The sequence below is a fragment of the Oncorhynchus masou genome, chromosome 30 (assembly GCF_036934945.1).
Source record: "Oncorhynchus masou masou isolate Uvic2021 chromosome 30, UVic_Omas_1.1, whole genome shotgun sequence".
In the NCBI taxonomy this organism is placed as follows: Eukaryota; Metazoa; Chordata; class Actinopteri; order Salmoniformes; family Salmonidae; genus Oncorhynchus; species Oncorhynchus masou.
In genome coordinates this window covers 51,578,649-51,595,926 of record NC_088241.1, presented here as the reverse complement: position 1 = coordinate 51,595,926, position 17,278 = coordinate 51,578,649, and the positions used below count along the sequence as shown (strand labels likewise).

Sequence of the window (17,278 nt, the reverse complement as noted above, 5' to 3'; positions counted from 1 at the left end):
CAACTGCAAATACCTTTTATGGTGTATTCCTTCTTTAAAGACCAACTAACCCGCAACTTAAGGGACACCTACAACCAGTCAGCTGTTTTTCCCTAGCTAAAGATAACACACACACACACACGTTGAATGACTAATACACAGAAGATTCTTTAGAAATGTTTATTGTTAAATGTTCAGGACGGAAGTCCGACAGTCAATTTCCAGCATAGGAATGTCCTATCCAGTCAGGTAAGCATTGCATATCATCTAAATAATGCTTGCATCAGGGTGCATTTACAGTCATTGCAAGTTCTTTAAAATGACACAAATTAAGATGTTTCGATACAGCTCAATATAAAGATGACTACAATAACATTAATGATATGTATGAAATTAGATGAGTTCCTTATAGTGTAAAATTATTATTTACCCATATCATGAGTTGGGTAGATGTCTTTACAGTCTTACTGGTGGGCAGCAGTGTGTGCAGGCCTTTGTTCCTGCCCAACACTAACACACTGATTCAGCTAAATGAACCACCATGAGCCTCATCAAGAACAGTAGAAATAGGTGTGTTAGTGCCGGGCTAGGTCAAAAGCCTGCGCAGCCTGTGGGGTCCAGGACCATGATTGAAGATCATTGATGTGGTCTGGGCAACTGGATGAATGTGACCTGCAGGGACAGTGTTGGTGAGGACTGGTCCGTGCATGTACCGGCCTGTACCATAAATCCCAGATTATCCCATTCAATAGTGATTCAAAATTAACACAGAGTACGTTTACATGCACAGTAAGAACGATACTAAAACAGACTATTGCAGTTGGCAGACTATGCAGTAGTAATGTAAAACACCTTATTCTGATGTTAAATCGGCGTACGGTCAAAATCTAAGTAAGCATACGGTTTTCTGAGTAATCTTTCAAATTATTAGGACATGTAAACACCTTAATCTGTGTTCCAGCCGTGTATTTGATCAGCACGTGTTGGGCACCAGCTAAGCGAGCCTCCCACTTTAATGTGAGTGAAGTGAGTTTGAGAAGTGGTTTTCACATACAAACGTTATATGTCTGAACTCAGAATCAAATATGCTTCCCAAAACTAACATGGTCACTGTGATAGAACATAGATATTTTGATTGGCGATTTTCTACATTTATCAGAGTGCCATCAGATAATCTGACTATCCACAATTGTCGTATTACTGTATGCACGTAATCGTACTCACTGAAGGAAACACAAAACACATGTAGGTAGATACAGAAAACATCTTTCACAAAACCATGAAAAAAATACATTTTGATTTCTTAGTTAAAACAAACACAGAGCGATGAAATAAATGAACCCATTTCCTTGTATACAGTATGTGGAAATAGCAGTATATGAATGATGGTCAATTTTAACACCTTGTATCGTATAATTGTATCGGAAATGTTATACTGTGTATTGAAACTGCTGCCTTTAAAATCATTTTAAAAACCTGACCTGAACCACAACTATTTAAACTGCAATGGCCTCTTATGCTGCATGTTAGTGGAGTGTTTTTTCTTCATACATTTTGTTCTGGAGGCAGCTCTGCAGAGTCATAAAATCTGATTTGAAATGTAACCCTTTCCCTCACCATAACCACACCGCTAAACCTAATGCCTAACCCTAAATGAAGACCAAAAAGCTCATTTTTGTTTTCATGAATTCTTACAATATAGACAATTTTGACATTGCATCTGTCCTCAGGGGAAATCACTCAGGCTGTGTCTAGACTTGACAGTTCATGCAGCTTTTGCATTCTGATCAGCTCATGTGTCTACACCTACATTTAAATGTGTCTACCGTGTCCACAGTGTGTCCGGATTCCTTTTTTTCACACCATATTCAAATGACAGTGTGCATTCTACAAGCAGTGGTATAGGCAAAATATGAGAATAACTACTGTAGCTCACATGCTAGCTAACCTCTGTAGCTCACTAGCTAGCTAACCTCTGTAGCTCACTAGCTAGCTAACCTCTGTAGCTCACTAGCTAGCTAACCTCTGTAGCTAGCCAGCAAGATAGTGAGCAACACTAAAGAGACTGCAAACGGGATAACGCTCGCCAAACAAAACTGGTTTTCTAAATATTAGCTATTTGGCTACCATTTGAAGCCAGAAAACACATTCCTCTCACACTAAGAACGTTTTCACTACAACGTTATAATGAAAAGGTGCCTCTCTGTCCCAAAACACACGTTTTCTGGAGATTTGGTGGAGGAGTGCTGATGATGTTGCCCACTGTTTGCGCTTTCTGTAGCCTGATTGCGTCCAGACTGAGGAGAAATCCACACACAATGCATCCCTGACCACTTCAGATGTGAACACAATTAGACCACAAAGCGCCTTTTGTGCGTCTAGACCCGTCTTTTCAATGCGATCTTCGTATTCTGACAGCAGAAGTCGCATGAAATTGTCAAGTGTAGACACAACCTCAGTTCTGCCTCCAGGACAAGATTCATAACAATAAAAGGGCAACCTGCTCTTACACTGGTCCCTGTAAAACCCATGTGTATTATTTTCCAAATACTTAACATTAATTCTACTCATGACTCAATGAAAATAATGAGTCCACTTTGCCACGTCACACATTCCATTCATCTTCAAGAATTAAACTCCTTTTTAAATCAGTAGTCAATCATATTGCACTTCAATAATAATACATTGAATATGTGAGTCAGGAGAGAAATGGGTGGGAGGGAGTAGATGGGATGAGTGTGTTTCTACCTCGGGTTATACTGGAGAGGGCTTGTAGATCATGGTACATAGGCAGTGGTTGGGATAAGAATGGGTTAGGGTGGACATTTGGGGTAATTATGTGCTCGACTCTTCTGTAGTAAAGCCTACATAACACTGTCATAATAATGACATTAACAGTTATGAGGGCTGATATCAAACTGACTTTACGAAATTATGAGGGGGGGGAGAGAACTCCTGCTTGCCGTGCACTATTTTAACTAGGTAAGTGTCATAACAGCATCATGGCCCAGGGTTCCAACCCTTCTTTAATTTAATTTCCTATTTCCCTCCTCTCCACTTATCTTTCCCCCTTTTCTCTATCCTCCTACTCCTTTCTCTCTCTTCTACTCCTCTATCCCTCACCTCTATCCCTCACTCTCCTCCTTTAAATACACATCCTACGGACCCCACACTCACAGCAGAACTTGGCCCAGTCTACAGGGTACTGTGTTCCACACTCGTGGCAGAACTTTGTCATCATTCCCCCATTATCCACGTTTTCACTTTTGCCATCGCTCCTGAAGTGGAGAAAGACAGGGAAGGGGAAAAAAGTAGAGTGAGATATAAACACACACACACACACACACACACAAAGAAAGAGGGGGTGAGAGAAAGAGAGAGTGGGGAAAGAGCAAGATAGGAACTTAATGCATTAATAATGACATCATTACATCTGACGTCAGTGAGAGAGAGAAAGAGAGAGAGAGCAGAAGGGTGTTTGAGTTGAGTCATCCGCTAAAGCGACTATAAGACATATTGACCGATGTCACCATGTAAATATGGACAGCAGGACAACACTATTGGTGAATCTTAATTGCATACTCCTTCAGTCCTCTCTCCTTGCCTCCTTCTCAAAACCCACTGGAGGAGAAGGTCAGAGGGGAGGGTCCTTTGAGCGATACCAACACCAACCACAAGAGGACAGTGTTTATTGTCTGGACTTCTATTTTGTCTAACACTTCCACTACAAGTAAACCATCACATACAATCTCCCAGTCACACTCATACAGGCCTTTTCCTACCTGGAGTTGTATTTGTCTGTGTTGTAGGCTTTCCTGTTGTTGAGTCCCCCTGCTGTCTGAGAGATTTTCACAGAGCCATAGGAACCTACTGGACGGGGCTTACCTCCAACACTGAGAGAAGGAGAGGAGGAAGAAGAAGAGGAGAAATAAGGGAAGAGTTTTTACTGGTGGTCTTAAACGTACAGTGGGGCAAAAAAGTATTTAGTCAGCCACCAATTGTGCAAGTTCATGAGGCGCAAGCACTTCGTCCAGACAAAAACTCGAAAAGTTCCATTACAGGTCGTAGAAACAAGTCAAATGATGTATGGAATCAATCTTTAGGATGTTTTTAACATAAATCATGAATAAGGTTCCAACCAGAGAATTTCATTGTCTGAAGAAAAGCACTGGAACGAGAGCTAACTCTGTCGGGAGTGTGTGTCCCAAGCCTGAGACACTCTGCCAGACCACTGACTCAATGGAGTCAAGTGCAACTTGACTCCATAGACACTGTGTATTCGGTAGGCCAAGCTTTGAAAAACTACAAACCTCAGATCTCCCACTTCCTGGTTGGATTTTTCTCAGGTTTTTGCCTGCCATATGAGTTCTGTTATATTCACAGACATCATTCAAACCGTTTTAGAAGTGTGAGCATGGTGTGTCTGTGTACTAACCCTGAAGGTGGACTAGTGAGGCCAGAAGTGGCGCTGCGGTTAGGAGAGTAACCAGACGGAGCGCTCCTCACTGATCCTGCAGAGGGAACCTTACTGGATGAAATCCCTATAGGGACAAGAGGAGAGGAGAGGAACACAGGGTGTAAACTTAAAAACATCTCAGTCCTATCTCTCCAGCAAAATGGCTTAAATTCAGTGACATTGTATCTGAATGGCCGATGTGCCCAGCCCAAGAGGTTTTGTTGATTCAGCTTCAGTCAGTGTGGCCTAGCACAGAAGAGACAGGGTCTACTTGGAGTTGTCCTCTGTAAGACAGAGGGACAGTGTTCTTAAAGAGACTGAGCAGAAAGAGACAAACATGTGAAATAACCCCTGGGTTACACCAATATCTGCACCATCATCTGACTTGAGACACCGTGTGTGAGTTACCGGAGGGCTGGCCCAGGACAGATCTCTGGGGTAAACGGGAGGAAGAGGGCACAGCGGACACAGCAGGAGAGTTAGCCTTCTTCACAGGAGCAGGAGGCTTGAACTGTGGAGCGCACACACACACACACACACACACACACACACACACTTTGTTTTATGCTATGCAACCCTCACTGCGCAATTTACTGTCAGTGTATGGCTCACACACTTAAAGAAACATTAAAGAAACACACACATCAGTGCTGTCCTACCTGTGTGCGTGCAGGTGTTTTCTTGGTGTCCACAACCCCAGGTACCTTGGCCTTATTCTGCATGCGAGCGTGCTGCTCCTTACAGAATTTCATGTGTCTGTCTGCTGCATTCTCACTGAACCGCCGCTCGCAGAATGGACACTGGATATAATCTGGAACACAATAACCGGATACAATCTGGAACAACACAACCACAGGATACAATCTGGAACAACACAACCACAGGATACAATCTGGAACAACACAATCATTGGATATAATCTGGAACAAACACAATAACACAGTCACCGGATATAATCTGGAACAAACACAATAACACAGTCACCGGATATAATCTGGAAACACATGAAGATATGAATTTGAACGAGGCATGGTGTGAATAGTACGAATGTGTCACTACCAAAGTCTAATGGTTTTGTACTGTCTGGAAACTCACTTGTAGAATTCACTTGCAGTAGGTCTCTTAAGAAAGAGAAGTCATGGAAGGTTATTAAACAGAGGTGCCTAGTTATTTTTTTTTGTTGATATCAGGTAACGTGCAACCTAACCCTGGCCCTGATATGCAATGTCTCCAAACCCCCTCTGAATTTAAATCAAGATCTGGTTTTGGTATTTTCCATTTAATTGTACGCAGCCTGTTGTCACAAATTGATGTGGTTAGGATTTGGGCTAAATCAACTGATGCTGATGTAATTGTGTTTTCTGAAACCTGGCTCAGGAAGTCTGTTTTTGATAAGGATATTTGTATAAGTGGTTACAATGTTTACCGCACTGATCAAGTTAGGAAAGGTGGGGGTGTGGCTATATATGTAAAAACTTTAAAAAATATATATATTTCACGTACCTTATGTTTAAACTTCTTTAAAGTGAAATGATCTTGATTGGTGATCTCAACTGGTGTTGGTTAAAGCCGGTGTCTGATGATTTAAAAATGTTTTGTAATTCTATGAATCTTACCCAGTTGATTAACTCACCCACACTCGCCCAAATCTTAAATGCCCAGATAAATCTACCCTGATTGATTTGATATTGACAAATGTTCCACATAAATATTCTGAGGTTGGTGTTTTTTGTAATGATTTAAGTGACCATTGTGCTGTTGTTGCTGTTAGAAATACTAAGGTTCCAAAGACAAACCCACGTTTTATTCGTAAGAGAAATTTGAAGTGTTTTAATGAGCAGGCTTTCTTTCATGATTTGTTAAATTTTGACTGGAGCAGATTGAGCTGATACCTGACGTGGAAACTGCCTGGAAATTCTTTCATGTTCATGTCTTGTATTATTCACAACCGTAATCTAGCCTGGGCTAAAGCAAGGAAATCATGTTCTGATGCTGATTGGCTTATTTTTAGACAGTTACGAAACAAGTGTTCTTTTCTTCTCAGGAAGGCCAAGTCTGAATATTTTATGTCTGTTACCACTGATAACCTGAATGACCCTAGAATGTTTTGGAAGGCTATTAAGTCTATGTCTGGTAACAGTAATGTTAATGAATTACCGTCATGTGTTTTGAAAGACTGTTGCTATATATGACAAAACTGAAATGCTGAATTGTTTCAATGAGCACTTTGTATCATCTGGTAGGCTGTTTGATTCAGTGTCCTCTGTCTCTGTACAACCCTGTGTGGATGAACCAGTGAGAGCTGGTCAAACTTTGAGCTTTTTGCCATTCTCAGTGCAGGTGGTACAGTGCCTTGAGAAAGTATTCGGCCCCCTTGAACTTTGCGACCTTTTGCCACATTTCAGGCTTCAAACATAAAGATATAAAACTGTATTTTTTTGTGAAGAATCAACAACAAGTGGGACACAATCATGAAGTGGAACGACATTTATTGGATATTTCAAACTTTTTTAACAAATCAAAAACTGAAAAATTTGGCATGCAAAATTATTCAGCCCCCTTAAGTTAATACTTTGTAGCGCCACCTTTTGCTGCGATTACAGCTGTAAGTCGCTTGGGGTATGTCTCTATCAGTTTTGCACATCGAGAGACTGAAATTTTTCCCCATTCCTCCTTGCAAAACAGCTCGAGCTCAGTGAGGTTGGATGGAGAGCATTTGTGAACAGCAGTTTTCAGTTCTTTCCACAGATTCTCGATTGGATTCAGGTCTGGACTTTGACTTGGCCATTCTAACACCTGGATATGTTTATTTTTGAACCATTCCATTGTAGATTTTGCTTTATGTTTTGGATCATTGTCTTGTTGGAAGACAAATCTCCGTCCCAGTCTCAGGTCTTTTGCAGACTCCATCAGGTTTTCTTCCAGAATGGTCCTGTATTTGGCTCCATCCATCTTCCCATCAATTTTAACCATCTTCCCTGTCCCTGCTGAAAAAAGCAGGCCCAAACCATGATGCTGCCACCACCATGTTTGACAGTGGGTATGTAGTGTTCAGGGTGATGAGCTGTGTTGCTTTTACGCCAAACATAACATTTTGCATTGTTGCCAAAGAGTTCAATTTTGGTTTCATCTGACCAGAGCACCTTCTTCCACATGTTTGGTGTGTCTCCCAGGTGGCGTGTGGCAAACTTTAAACAACACTTTTATTGATATCTTTAAGAAATGGCTTTCTTCTTGCCACTCTTCCATAAAGGCCAGATTTGTGTAATATATGACTGATTGTTGTCCTATGGACAAAGAGTCTCCCACCTCAGCTGTAGATCTCTGCAGTTCATCCAGAGTGATCATGGGCCTCTTGGCTGCATCTCTGATCAGTCTTCTCCTTGTATGAGCTGAAAGTTTAGAGGGACGGCCAGGTCTTGGTAGATTTGCAGTGGTCTGATACTCCTTCCATTTCAATATTATCGCTTGCACAGTGCTCCTTGGGATGTTTAAAGCTTGGGAAATATTTTTGTATCCAAATCCGGCTTTAAACTTCTTCACAACAGTATCTCGGACCTGCCTGGTGTGTTCCTTGTTCTTCATGATGCTCTCTGCGCATTTAACGGACCTCTGAGACTATCACAATGCAGGTGCATTTATACGGAGACTTGATTACACACAGGTGGATTGTATTTATCATCATTAGTCATTTAGGTCAACATTGGATCATTCAGAGATCCTCACTGAACTTCTGGAGAGAGTTTGCTGCACTGAAAGTAAAGGGGCTGAATAATTTTGCACGCCCAATTTTTCAGTTTTTGATTTGTTAAAAAAGTTTGAAATATCCAATAAATGTCGTTCCACTTCATGATTGTGTCCCACTTGTTGTTGATTCTTCACAAAAAAATACAGTTTTATATCTTTATGTTTGAAGCCTGGAATGTGGCAAAAGTTCGCAACGTTCAAAGGGCCGAATACTTTCGCAAGGCACTGTATGCCTTTACTAGACGATGGGGATATTTTATTTTTGAATGCTTCCGCTCAGTGTTTGAGATCAATTGACACTCTTTACCATGGCACTTTGAGATTTATTTTTAACTTCAAGAACCTTAGGCACCACTACACTTTGTATACCAGGGTTGGCTGGCCTTCTCAAGTCACTCGTAGGCTCTGGTACTGGTATACTTTTATTTACAAAGCCATTTTGAGTTTGAGTTTACTACATTTTTATTTGGGCATTTTTATTTTTCAGAAATGTGGTGGGGACTCGCTTCGTTCGCTGGACTTTATTCTGCTAACTGTTCTAAATTTCCGAACTGAATTTGGTTAAAAAAAAGGGCTTTTATGTACTCTGCGTCATCGTCTTGGGATGCCTTACAAAATACTTTTAAACTGGAAGAACTTGTCCCGATTGGTAATTTTAAATCACTGATGAATGATCTTGAGACTGATTCCCTGACCTGTCAATGTTTTTAATTAGCTGTTTTTGATTTTGTTATACTCTTGTGAATTCTATGGTTTTTACTAGATTACTTGTAGTTTCATGTTGTTTGTCTGTAATTTTTGTAATGACTTGGTGATGCCTATCTTGGCCAGGATGCTCTTGAAAAAGAGATTTTACAACTCAATGAGCCCTTCCTGGTTAAATAAAGGTAAAGAAAAAAAATATATATATATATATATATATGTTGTTCAGTGACCTCAACCTCCAATTTTATGTTTCAGACAGGTAATCTCTAAACAAAAAATTACCTGCGTAAAGTTGTTGTTATCTGGGTCATATTGAGGGGGGAGTAAGGGTGTTTTGTTACCTGGGTAAGGGTGTTGTTACCTGGGTCGTACTAAGGGGGGAGTAAGGGTGTTGTTACCTGGGTCGTACTGAGGGGGGAGTAAGGGTGTTTTGTTACCTGGGTAAGGGTGTTGTTACCTGGGTCATAGGAGGGGGTAAGGATATTGTTACCTGGGACATACTGAGGGAGGAGTAAGGGTGTTTTGTTACCTGGGTAAGGGTGTTGTTACCTGGGTCGTATTGATGGGGGAGTAAGGGTGTTTTGTTACCTGGGTAAGGGTGTCGTTACCTGGGTCGTACTGAGGAGGGAGTAAGGGTGTTTTGTTACCTGGGTAAGGGTGTTGTTACCTGGGTCATAGGAGGGGGCTAGAGGAGGGGGTAAGGATATTGTTACCTGGGTCGTAGGACGGGGTATGGATTTTGCTACCCGGGTTGTAAGAGGGGGGTGGAGGAGGGGGTGAGGGTGTTGTTACCTGGGTCGTAGGAGGGTGGTGGAGGAGGGGGTAAGGGTCCCCCATCCTTCATGACCTGAGTGATGCCCTTGGCAGCTCTGATGGTGGCAATGAAGTCCTCGTGTTTCCTGCGCCAGTTAGACTGCTTCTTAGGAGGCTCCGGCTGGAACGAACACGAACACACACACACACACACACACTTCAGTAACCCATCCGCCTGGAATGATGAAGGGAAACTGGATCCAAAGTGGTGCCTTTTAATGACTTTAGAATAGAGAAAGAAACCTCACAGCAACATCTCTCACTTGCTTCTAATACCTTATTCACACAGGATTTACGGTATGTTACCCGTTTGTTTTTTTACAATGCTTATATGCTACCCTTTCAAACAGTCCCATTTTTACCACATTATTGCTGGCATTAGTCTTTTATACCTCCTGTGCGCATGCAGACACCTGTGACAAGTGGGAGTAGGGGTGTGGGAGTGTGGCTGGTCCATTGAAAATAAACCATCACAAAGAAATGCATTATTTATTTGTTTAGGCAGGTCCTAAGTGACTAATAGAATGGCATATTTTGAGTTTAATTATGTTACTGGTCTGTACTGTCCATAGGCTGCTACATGGCTGTGCCATGCAAATTATATCAATAGTTCATGATTTTGTTCATTAAAACAGACAAGAAACACATACATTCCCAGCCCTGACCACAGTCAACACACATATTTTATATACTGAACAAAACTATAAAAAAAACAACATGTAAAGTGTTGGTCCCATGTTTCGAGCTGAAATAGAAGATCTCAGAAATGTTCCACACACACAAAAAAAGTGTACGACTTTCAAATTTTGTGCACAAATTTGTTTACATTCCTGTTAGGGAGATTTCTCTATTGCCAAGATAATCCATCCACCTGACAGGTGTGGTGTATCAAGAAGCTGATTAAACAGCATGATCATTACACAGGTGCACCTTGTGCTGGGGGACAATAAAAAGGCCACTGTAAAATGTGCAGTTTTGTTAAACAACACAATGCCACAGATGTCTCAAGTTGAGGGAGTGTGCAATTGGCATGCTGACTGCATGACTATCCACCAGAGCGGTTGCCCAAGAATGTTAATTTCTCAACCATAAACCACATCCAATGTATTTTAGAGAATTTGGCAGTACATCCAACCGGCCTAACAACCGCAGACCACGTGTGACCACGCCAGCCCTCCACATCCGGCTTCTTCACCTGCGGGATCGTCTGAGACCAGCCACTGGCACACTGGAGAAGTGTGCTCTTCTCGGATGAATCTCGGTTTCAACTGTACCGGGCAGATGGCAGACAGCGTGTACGGCGTTGTGTGGGCAAACACAATTGCATTTTACCGATGGTCATTTGAATGCACAGAGATACTGTGATGAGATCCTGTGGACAATTGTCGTGCCATTCATCCGCCATCACCTCATGTTTCAGCATGATAACACAATTCTTGAAAGTTGAAAATGTCCCAGTTCTTCCATGACCTGAATACTCACCAGACATGTCACCCATTGAGCATGTGTGGGACGCTCTGGATTGACATGTGTGACAGCACGTTCCAGTTCCCAACAATATCCAGCAACTTCACACAGCCATTGAAGAGGAGTGGGACAACATTCCACAGACCACAATCAACTCTATACGAAGGAGATACGTCACGTTGCATGAGGCAAATGGTGGTCAAACTAGATACGGACTGGTTTTCTGAGCCACGCCAAGGTATCTGTGACCAACAATTGACTGATTTCCTTATATGAACTGTAACTCAGTAAAATCGTAGAAATTGTTGCACGTTGCATTTATATTTTTGTTCAGTGTAGTAAGACTATAACTAATAATAACTTGTGTCACTGGAATATGTGGAACTGCTGTCATATAACAAACAAGGGATATGCCCCCATTTTATTTGAGTTTGTATGTGCTTTAGAAACCTTCAAATCTGCTCTTTCAGCAAGAAATACAACAGCTGACCTTGATGAACATTTTGTTCCACGTTTCCTACCTTCACTCCCCTTTGTTAGATATCATGCACATTGCCTGCTAGCAAACATCCCTGCCAACTGATTTTGTTTATAGTAGCAGCAGACAGTTATCTAAACAGGATTAATTGTAGCAAAACATGCTCAACGTAAATGTCCAACAAGATATTGCAGCCTATAGCTTTTGTGACTCCAGGGACGGTTAAAAATAAATCAATTGGGGGATCAGAATGAGCCGGATTCTGTAATCCTCTTTTTTTCTATCCAGGATCAAATCGATCTGACTGTTTGTGCCGTTTTTTCGGAAAATTATCGGATATAAATCATTTGTATCAGATACCACAATATCAAGAAAAAAGAATACAAATTTTCAGTGCATTGAACAGGCCTACACCTCACCATCTACTGGACAGGTTGAGGTACTACTTATCCACTGTCATAGGGAAACATGAGTAAACTACATGAATAAAAGGTACCTTGATTAAAAATTATAGAGCCTGCATATCACTTATAAGTAAGTAGATGAATTTATTTGACAGTTCTCAATATGACATCTGACTACATACCTATACTGCAGTCTATTTAACATAATGAACTTTTGGTTTTCAGATGTAAGAAAAACATTTTTACTTTCTCACCTTTCTTGGTTGTAGAGCCTTTCACCTTTCTAAACACACCCTGAATCCACCCTTCCAGTGGGATAAAGCTCATCCAGATTTTGGGGATTAAAAAAAAACGATCCTAATCACTACCTTTGAGATTTGAAAAACGCAAAAACCACACACAAAAGGTCAAATTGGATTACTAAATCCTTAACCCTATGAGGAAGGTCAGAAACAAATGTTCCAGTTTTGAAAAACTTTAATGCTAACATTTAATCCTATCCGATTTGCCAAAAACCAATAAGATACCTTTAAAAAAACTGCCACATGATGAACTACATGACGATAGCCAAGACAAAATAGCTTACATGTCACTTGTAAGCTAATTTATTTGCATAACTTTTAATATAACACTTTTAAAAAGTTCCAATATTTTTCAACTAAATTTGCCAACTCACCAGAAGTCTTCATCATCTGAAAACGCAACCCCAGCATCTTTCAAGCGTGCTTGAAATAAGAAATGCACAGTTGTCTCTTTTTGTTGGAGCACTATCAACTTGATCTGTTCTTCAGCAAGAAAGGTCAGCTTGTCTGACCTCTCTGTTTCCTGCTTTACAAGATTTCTATAGGCATCATCATTGGTGTCTTTCTCAAGATGCCTTCTGTCCTAATCACTACCCTTTAATTGAAGAAAAACGCAAAAACAACATTTAATCCTGATTAAAAGGTGAGGTTGGATTACCAAATCCTTATCCCTAGCCATAAGATCAGAATCTAATTTTTCCGTTATGATAAACACAATTCTAACATGTAATCCTATCTAATTGGGGAAATCCTAGCAGATTACTTTTGAAAAACTGGGAGAAGACCCAGGAGAAAAGGAATAGAGGAGAGGCTTGTGTAATTGCGAAAGGGCTCATCTGGAAAAGAAAGGCTATGTGTAGCTGAAGAAGCTTATTCATATTAACCCATCATTCATTGGCTAAATATTAGGCCTAATACTGCAGTAAATATATCATCACCAGCCAATGTGATCACACCATCACATGCTTTCTCTCCTTTCAAACTCCCCACCTATTAGGCTATTTTGTCTGAAGACAGATTGCCTACTAGTGATTTGTAGTTAGTTATAAAGATATGCATATTTTTAACCCATAACTTATGAGCTAAATATAAGGGCGTTTAAACATTTACCTGTCAAAGTCAAGTAAAAGGATGAAATGGCATATGCTGCGTGTTCCCCGGGCTGAATGTCAAAGCATGTGTGACAATAGACAAGTACAGCTCAGAGCAACATGATTTAAATGGGGAGAATTAATGCATTACAAGCACTTCTGTGAAGCTTTGTGATTGACAAGGATAAGTTTGATGTCGGACAACAGAATTTTCATTACTTAATGCGTGCCAAAGCTGGTGAAATACCAGAATCCAAGCAGACCAAACTCTTTGGTCATTTAAAAAATGTGCTGTATGTAGAATATTGTTTGCTATAGCTTGGAAAATAAATAAACGTGACTTTGAATGACAACATAATGTTTAGGGCTGTTTTCCTACAGAAGTTAAATAAGCTTTGTGTTTTGTTTCCTTGCCACGATACTAACGAGTATCGTGATACTGGTATCATCCAGGCCCTAATGTAAAGCCCTCTATACCGGTGCTTTAGGTCTTCACGGGATCTGAGACTGACCACTAGTGACAGAAGTGGTTCAGCATCATACCACTTCACGGTTGGTCACATGACAATCCCAGTGACCTCATATCAGCCCTATCTGGTTACAGCTTAGATCAGATGCTTGTTTCCCTCACCTGTGATTAAACTGTGTTTTATACAGAGTACACTGCAAGTGCACGTCCAATACGTGTAATCTCCATTTAAGTGCAGTGCAATTCACCAGTCCCAATTCAAAGGGATTATTTATCCTCCAGATATCTGCATGCTCTGGTTTAGTGCAGTAATTTAGGACAGTCCCAAGCCATTGCATTTACCATGATGTTTAAGTGCCAAAAGAGTACATATTTTCAAGCCCTGGAGAATAGTGCCATTAGTGTCTATTAGAATCCTAAATAGAAATGAATGTTATAAAGTACGTACCAAACTAACCACAGTATAGACCTGGGATTTGGTTTATCCCATGAAAACGACACTACTGGAGAACACACCTAGTTCCCTCCCAAAAGTAGTGCACTATATAGGAAATAGAGTACCATTTAGGACACACCATCACCAATTATTATTCTGGTAGCCAGCAGGGGGGAACAGCTGTTCAGGACATAATACAGTGTTGTTTTCCTTTTTCGTTCCCATTAAAATGCATGTCAGGCAGCGTGGTTAGCTTGTCAGAAGCAGTAGAGTATAGGATGTAGCCTACGCATCTATCTACTCCTCTTAAATCAGACTACTGTTATCACCTAGACTTAGACTACACAACCAGCAATAAGAGCTAGAGCTCAATAGCATTGAGCTAAAGCACATACAGACAGATAAGCAACCAGTCTAGGAGTGTATAGCTCTGGTTTGGATGGCCCAAGCACATACAGCTTAGTTCTGAATGCAGGAGAGCTTTTAGTATTTATTACCTTTCTAGTTTAGAAAATGAATTGTATGAAAAAAAGATAATTTAAAAACTGTCTATTAAAGAATAGGGAAAGAGTGGAAGGGGATTAGTGCATGCAGTTGTTAGATGACAGTATTGGATTGGTCGATATTCTGACCAGACTACTGACCAGCCTACTGTTTCAAATAGAGCTTCTGACAAAATAGAGCAAGTTACAGCGCAAAAGGATCAATACATTTTTGAATACCTTATACACACAGCAATGTTGTGTTACAACAACACACAAACGTAAAATAAAGACTATTCAACTTACTTTCACAGTCTTAGCAGTGGTGGTAGAAGTGTGTGACTGAAATACATAAGTGGTTTAAAGTGTATAACAAATGATCAGGAAACAGAAAGTTTGAAGGTCACAGCGAGCTAACAAATGTGGACTTGTTTCACAGTAGAGTGGATCCTTGTCTTAAACCCATCACTAGGTCCCTTCAACAGCCTCTTTCACTGTGGTCTGAGGCATGTTTTGGCATGTCTGTGGCCTAACAGTTATTGGAGCTGTGTGTGTGTGTGTGTGTGTGTGTGTGTGTGTGTGTGTGTGTGTGTGTGTGTGTGTGTGTGTGTGTGTGTGTGTGTGTGTGTGTGTGTGTGTGTGTGTGTGTGTGTGTGTGTGTGTGTGTTGTTATGTTGTCTCACCTTAGATTTGATAGGTTTGATAGTGGAGATCTCTGTTCCCTCAGCTCTCTGCCTGCCAGAGTCAAACACCTTCCTCTTCTTAGCTGCTGCTTTCTGACAGATTGGGGTATGTTTCTTCTACAGGGCGAGAAGGAAAGGGACAAGGAGGTTTAAACCTCAAAATACATGTACATGCTATAGTGTGTGTGTGTGTGTGTGTCTTACCAGGACTTTAGTGAAGAAGCTCCTTCCACAAATTTTACAGGGGATCAGCTCTTCGTTGGAGGGCGGAGCCTCTTCCACATCTGTACAGAAGTGAATGGATGCAGAGAAGATGAAGAGCTGTCATACAGTAGCCTTTGCTTGGATACACCACCAGGGGCATAAGAGTACTTGACAGAAAAATGCTTAGGCCTAATGGGTAACAGAATATATGGCAAGCAGGAATATAGCAACGCCATTTGTTTGTTTGTGTGAAATGTATTGTAATGAAACAGCAGGGAGCAGGTCTCGAACCGTTGACCTTCGAGCCCGAGGTCCGGCGCGCTATCGACTGTGTCGCAAAAGCATGCTAGTGCGGCAGAGTGGATTTCCGCGATTATAAACCCAGGGTCGTGACAGTATTTTGCCAAATTCTATTTTATTTTAAATGATCAGGTAGGCACCCAGGCAGCCTAAACATAACAGCATTTGACATAAATATGAAGCGAGAGGTGCCAGGTTTAAAGTTTCAAAATGTATTCAAGTAACAAACACTATTATGCACTGGTTCAAAATAGCATCAATAATTGCATAAAATAGTAGCGTTAGACAATTAGTCAGAATGGCTAAGTAATATAAGTGCTTCATTCTAGCAATGCATCAAGGCTGTTGGTGATGGTTTCAGTGGCTTTACTGTCTGAGAAGCATTTTAGATGTTGATAGCTAGGTTGTGCCAGACCCATTTTTAGGCTATTGTTTAGGCTATGAGATAAAATAAATATTGATCTTGGCTATTCTATCAATATTAGCTAACCGGTTAGCATGAGGCTGCCGAGTCTGCCATTCAAAGCAAACAACATGTCCTTTCTTCAAGCGTTGTGGCCTATGAAAGGCTATCAAATAGCTTTAGAGCTATCAAAGAGTAATCAGCTATTCAACTATTAAAAACAAGGTAAAAGCATGCATTACGAACAACCAGTGCCAACAATACTGGGATAACGCCCTAACCATAGCGTCATACTCCGCCCTGTTTTGGCCAGACACCGCAAAGAAAGAGGTCGGTAAACGAAAATAGTGCAGTTCTGCGGCACTGAAAAATCCCCGAAAATCAACACAACAAAATAAGAAGTCGCATTGAAAACCTAGGATTTATTAAACAGTAAAATAGATAACTGTTTATCTCCTCAATGTATTATTTACTTAACGTCTTACCTTCAAAGTCCTCCATCTCTCTTGTCTGTGTCGTTCGCTGATGCTGCTGTAGCAACTAACTTGTCTAGGAGACGGCACCACATCCCAACATCCGAGGATATCATTGGCCATTCCTTTGCTGTTAGCAAGACAGGAACGGGTGCATTGTTTATTTTGAACGGCAGGTGGGGCGTGGGAGGCGACCCTTTCCCTCAGTCTCAGTCTCAGTCTCAGTCTCAGTCTCAGTCTCAGTCTCTGCCTCTGCCTCTGTCTCTGTCTCTGTCTCTGTCTCTGTCTCTCTCTGTCTCTGTCTCTGTCTCTGTCTCTGTTTCCCGTTTTAATGTCACGTGCACAAGTACAATGAGTAAAATTCCCACAATGGGAAGACATTTCAT

General features: G+C 41.0%; 1 protein-coding gene across 3 annotated transcripts; it reads right to left on the bottom strand.

The window, feature by feature from the left end:
* Nucleotides 1-145: 145 nt before the first annotated feature.
* Nucleotides 146-17,001, bottom strand: zc2hc1a (zinc finger, C2HC-type containing 1A). 3 transcript variants are annotated; one of them, XM_064949268.1, is made up of 11 exons: nucleotides 16,905-17,001; nucleotides 15,717-15,796; nucleotides 15,513-15,629; nucleotides 15,136-15,171; nucleotides 9,680-9,821; nucleotides 5,095-5,246; nucleotides 4,844-4,946; nucleotides 4,415-4,520; nucleotides 3,762-3,872; nucleotides 3,157-3,257; nucleotides 146-651 (listed from the first exon to the last, which is right to left on the bottom strand). In XM_064949268.1, exons 1-11 carry the CDS (start codon nucleotides 16,918-16,920, stop codon nucleotides 566-568), a joined length of 1,050 nt encoding a protein of 349 aa, XP_064805340.1. In that variant the 5' UTR covers nucleotides 16,921-17,001; the 3' UTR covers nucleotides 146-565. The 3 variants fall into 3 exon arrangements, with proteins under 3 accessions (XP_064805340.1, XP_064805342.1, XP_064805341.1); XM_064949270.1 differs by having other exon boundaries at nucleotides 146-3,257; XM_064949269.1 differs by lacking the exon at nucleotides 15,136-15,171.
* Between the last annotated feature and the right edge of the window lie 277 nt (nucleotides 17,002-17,278).

Coding starts and splice junctions, on each gene's coding strand:
- zc2hc1a (XM_064949268.1), bottom strand. Junction 4,947..5,094: donor AAACACCTGCACGCACACAG/GTAGGACAGCAC, acceptor TGCGCTCCACAG/TTCAAGCCTCCTGCTCCTGT. Junction 4,521..4,843: donor TGTCCTGGGCCAGCCCTCCG/GTAACTCACACA, acceptor TTGTCCCTATAG/GGATTTCATCCAGTAAGGTT.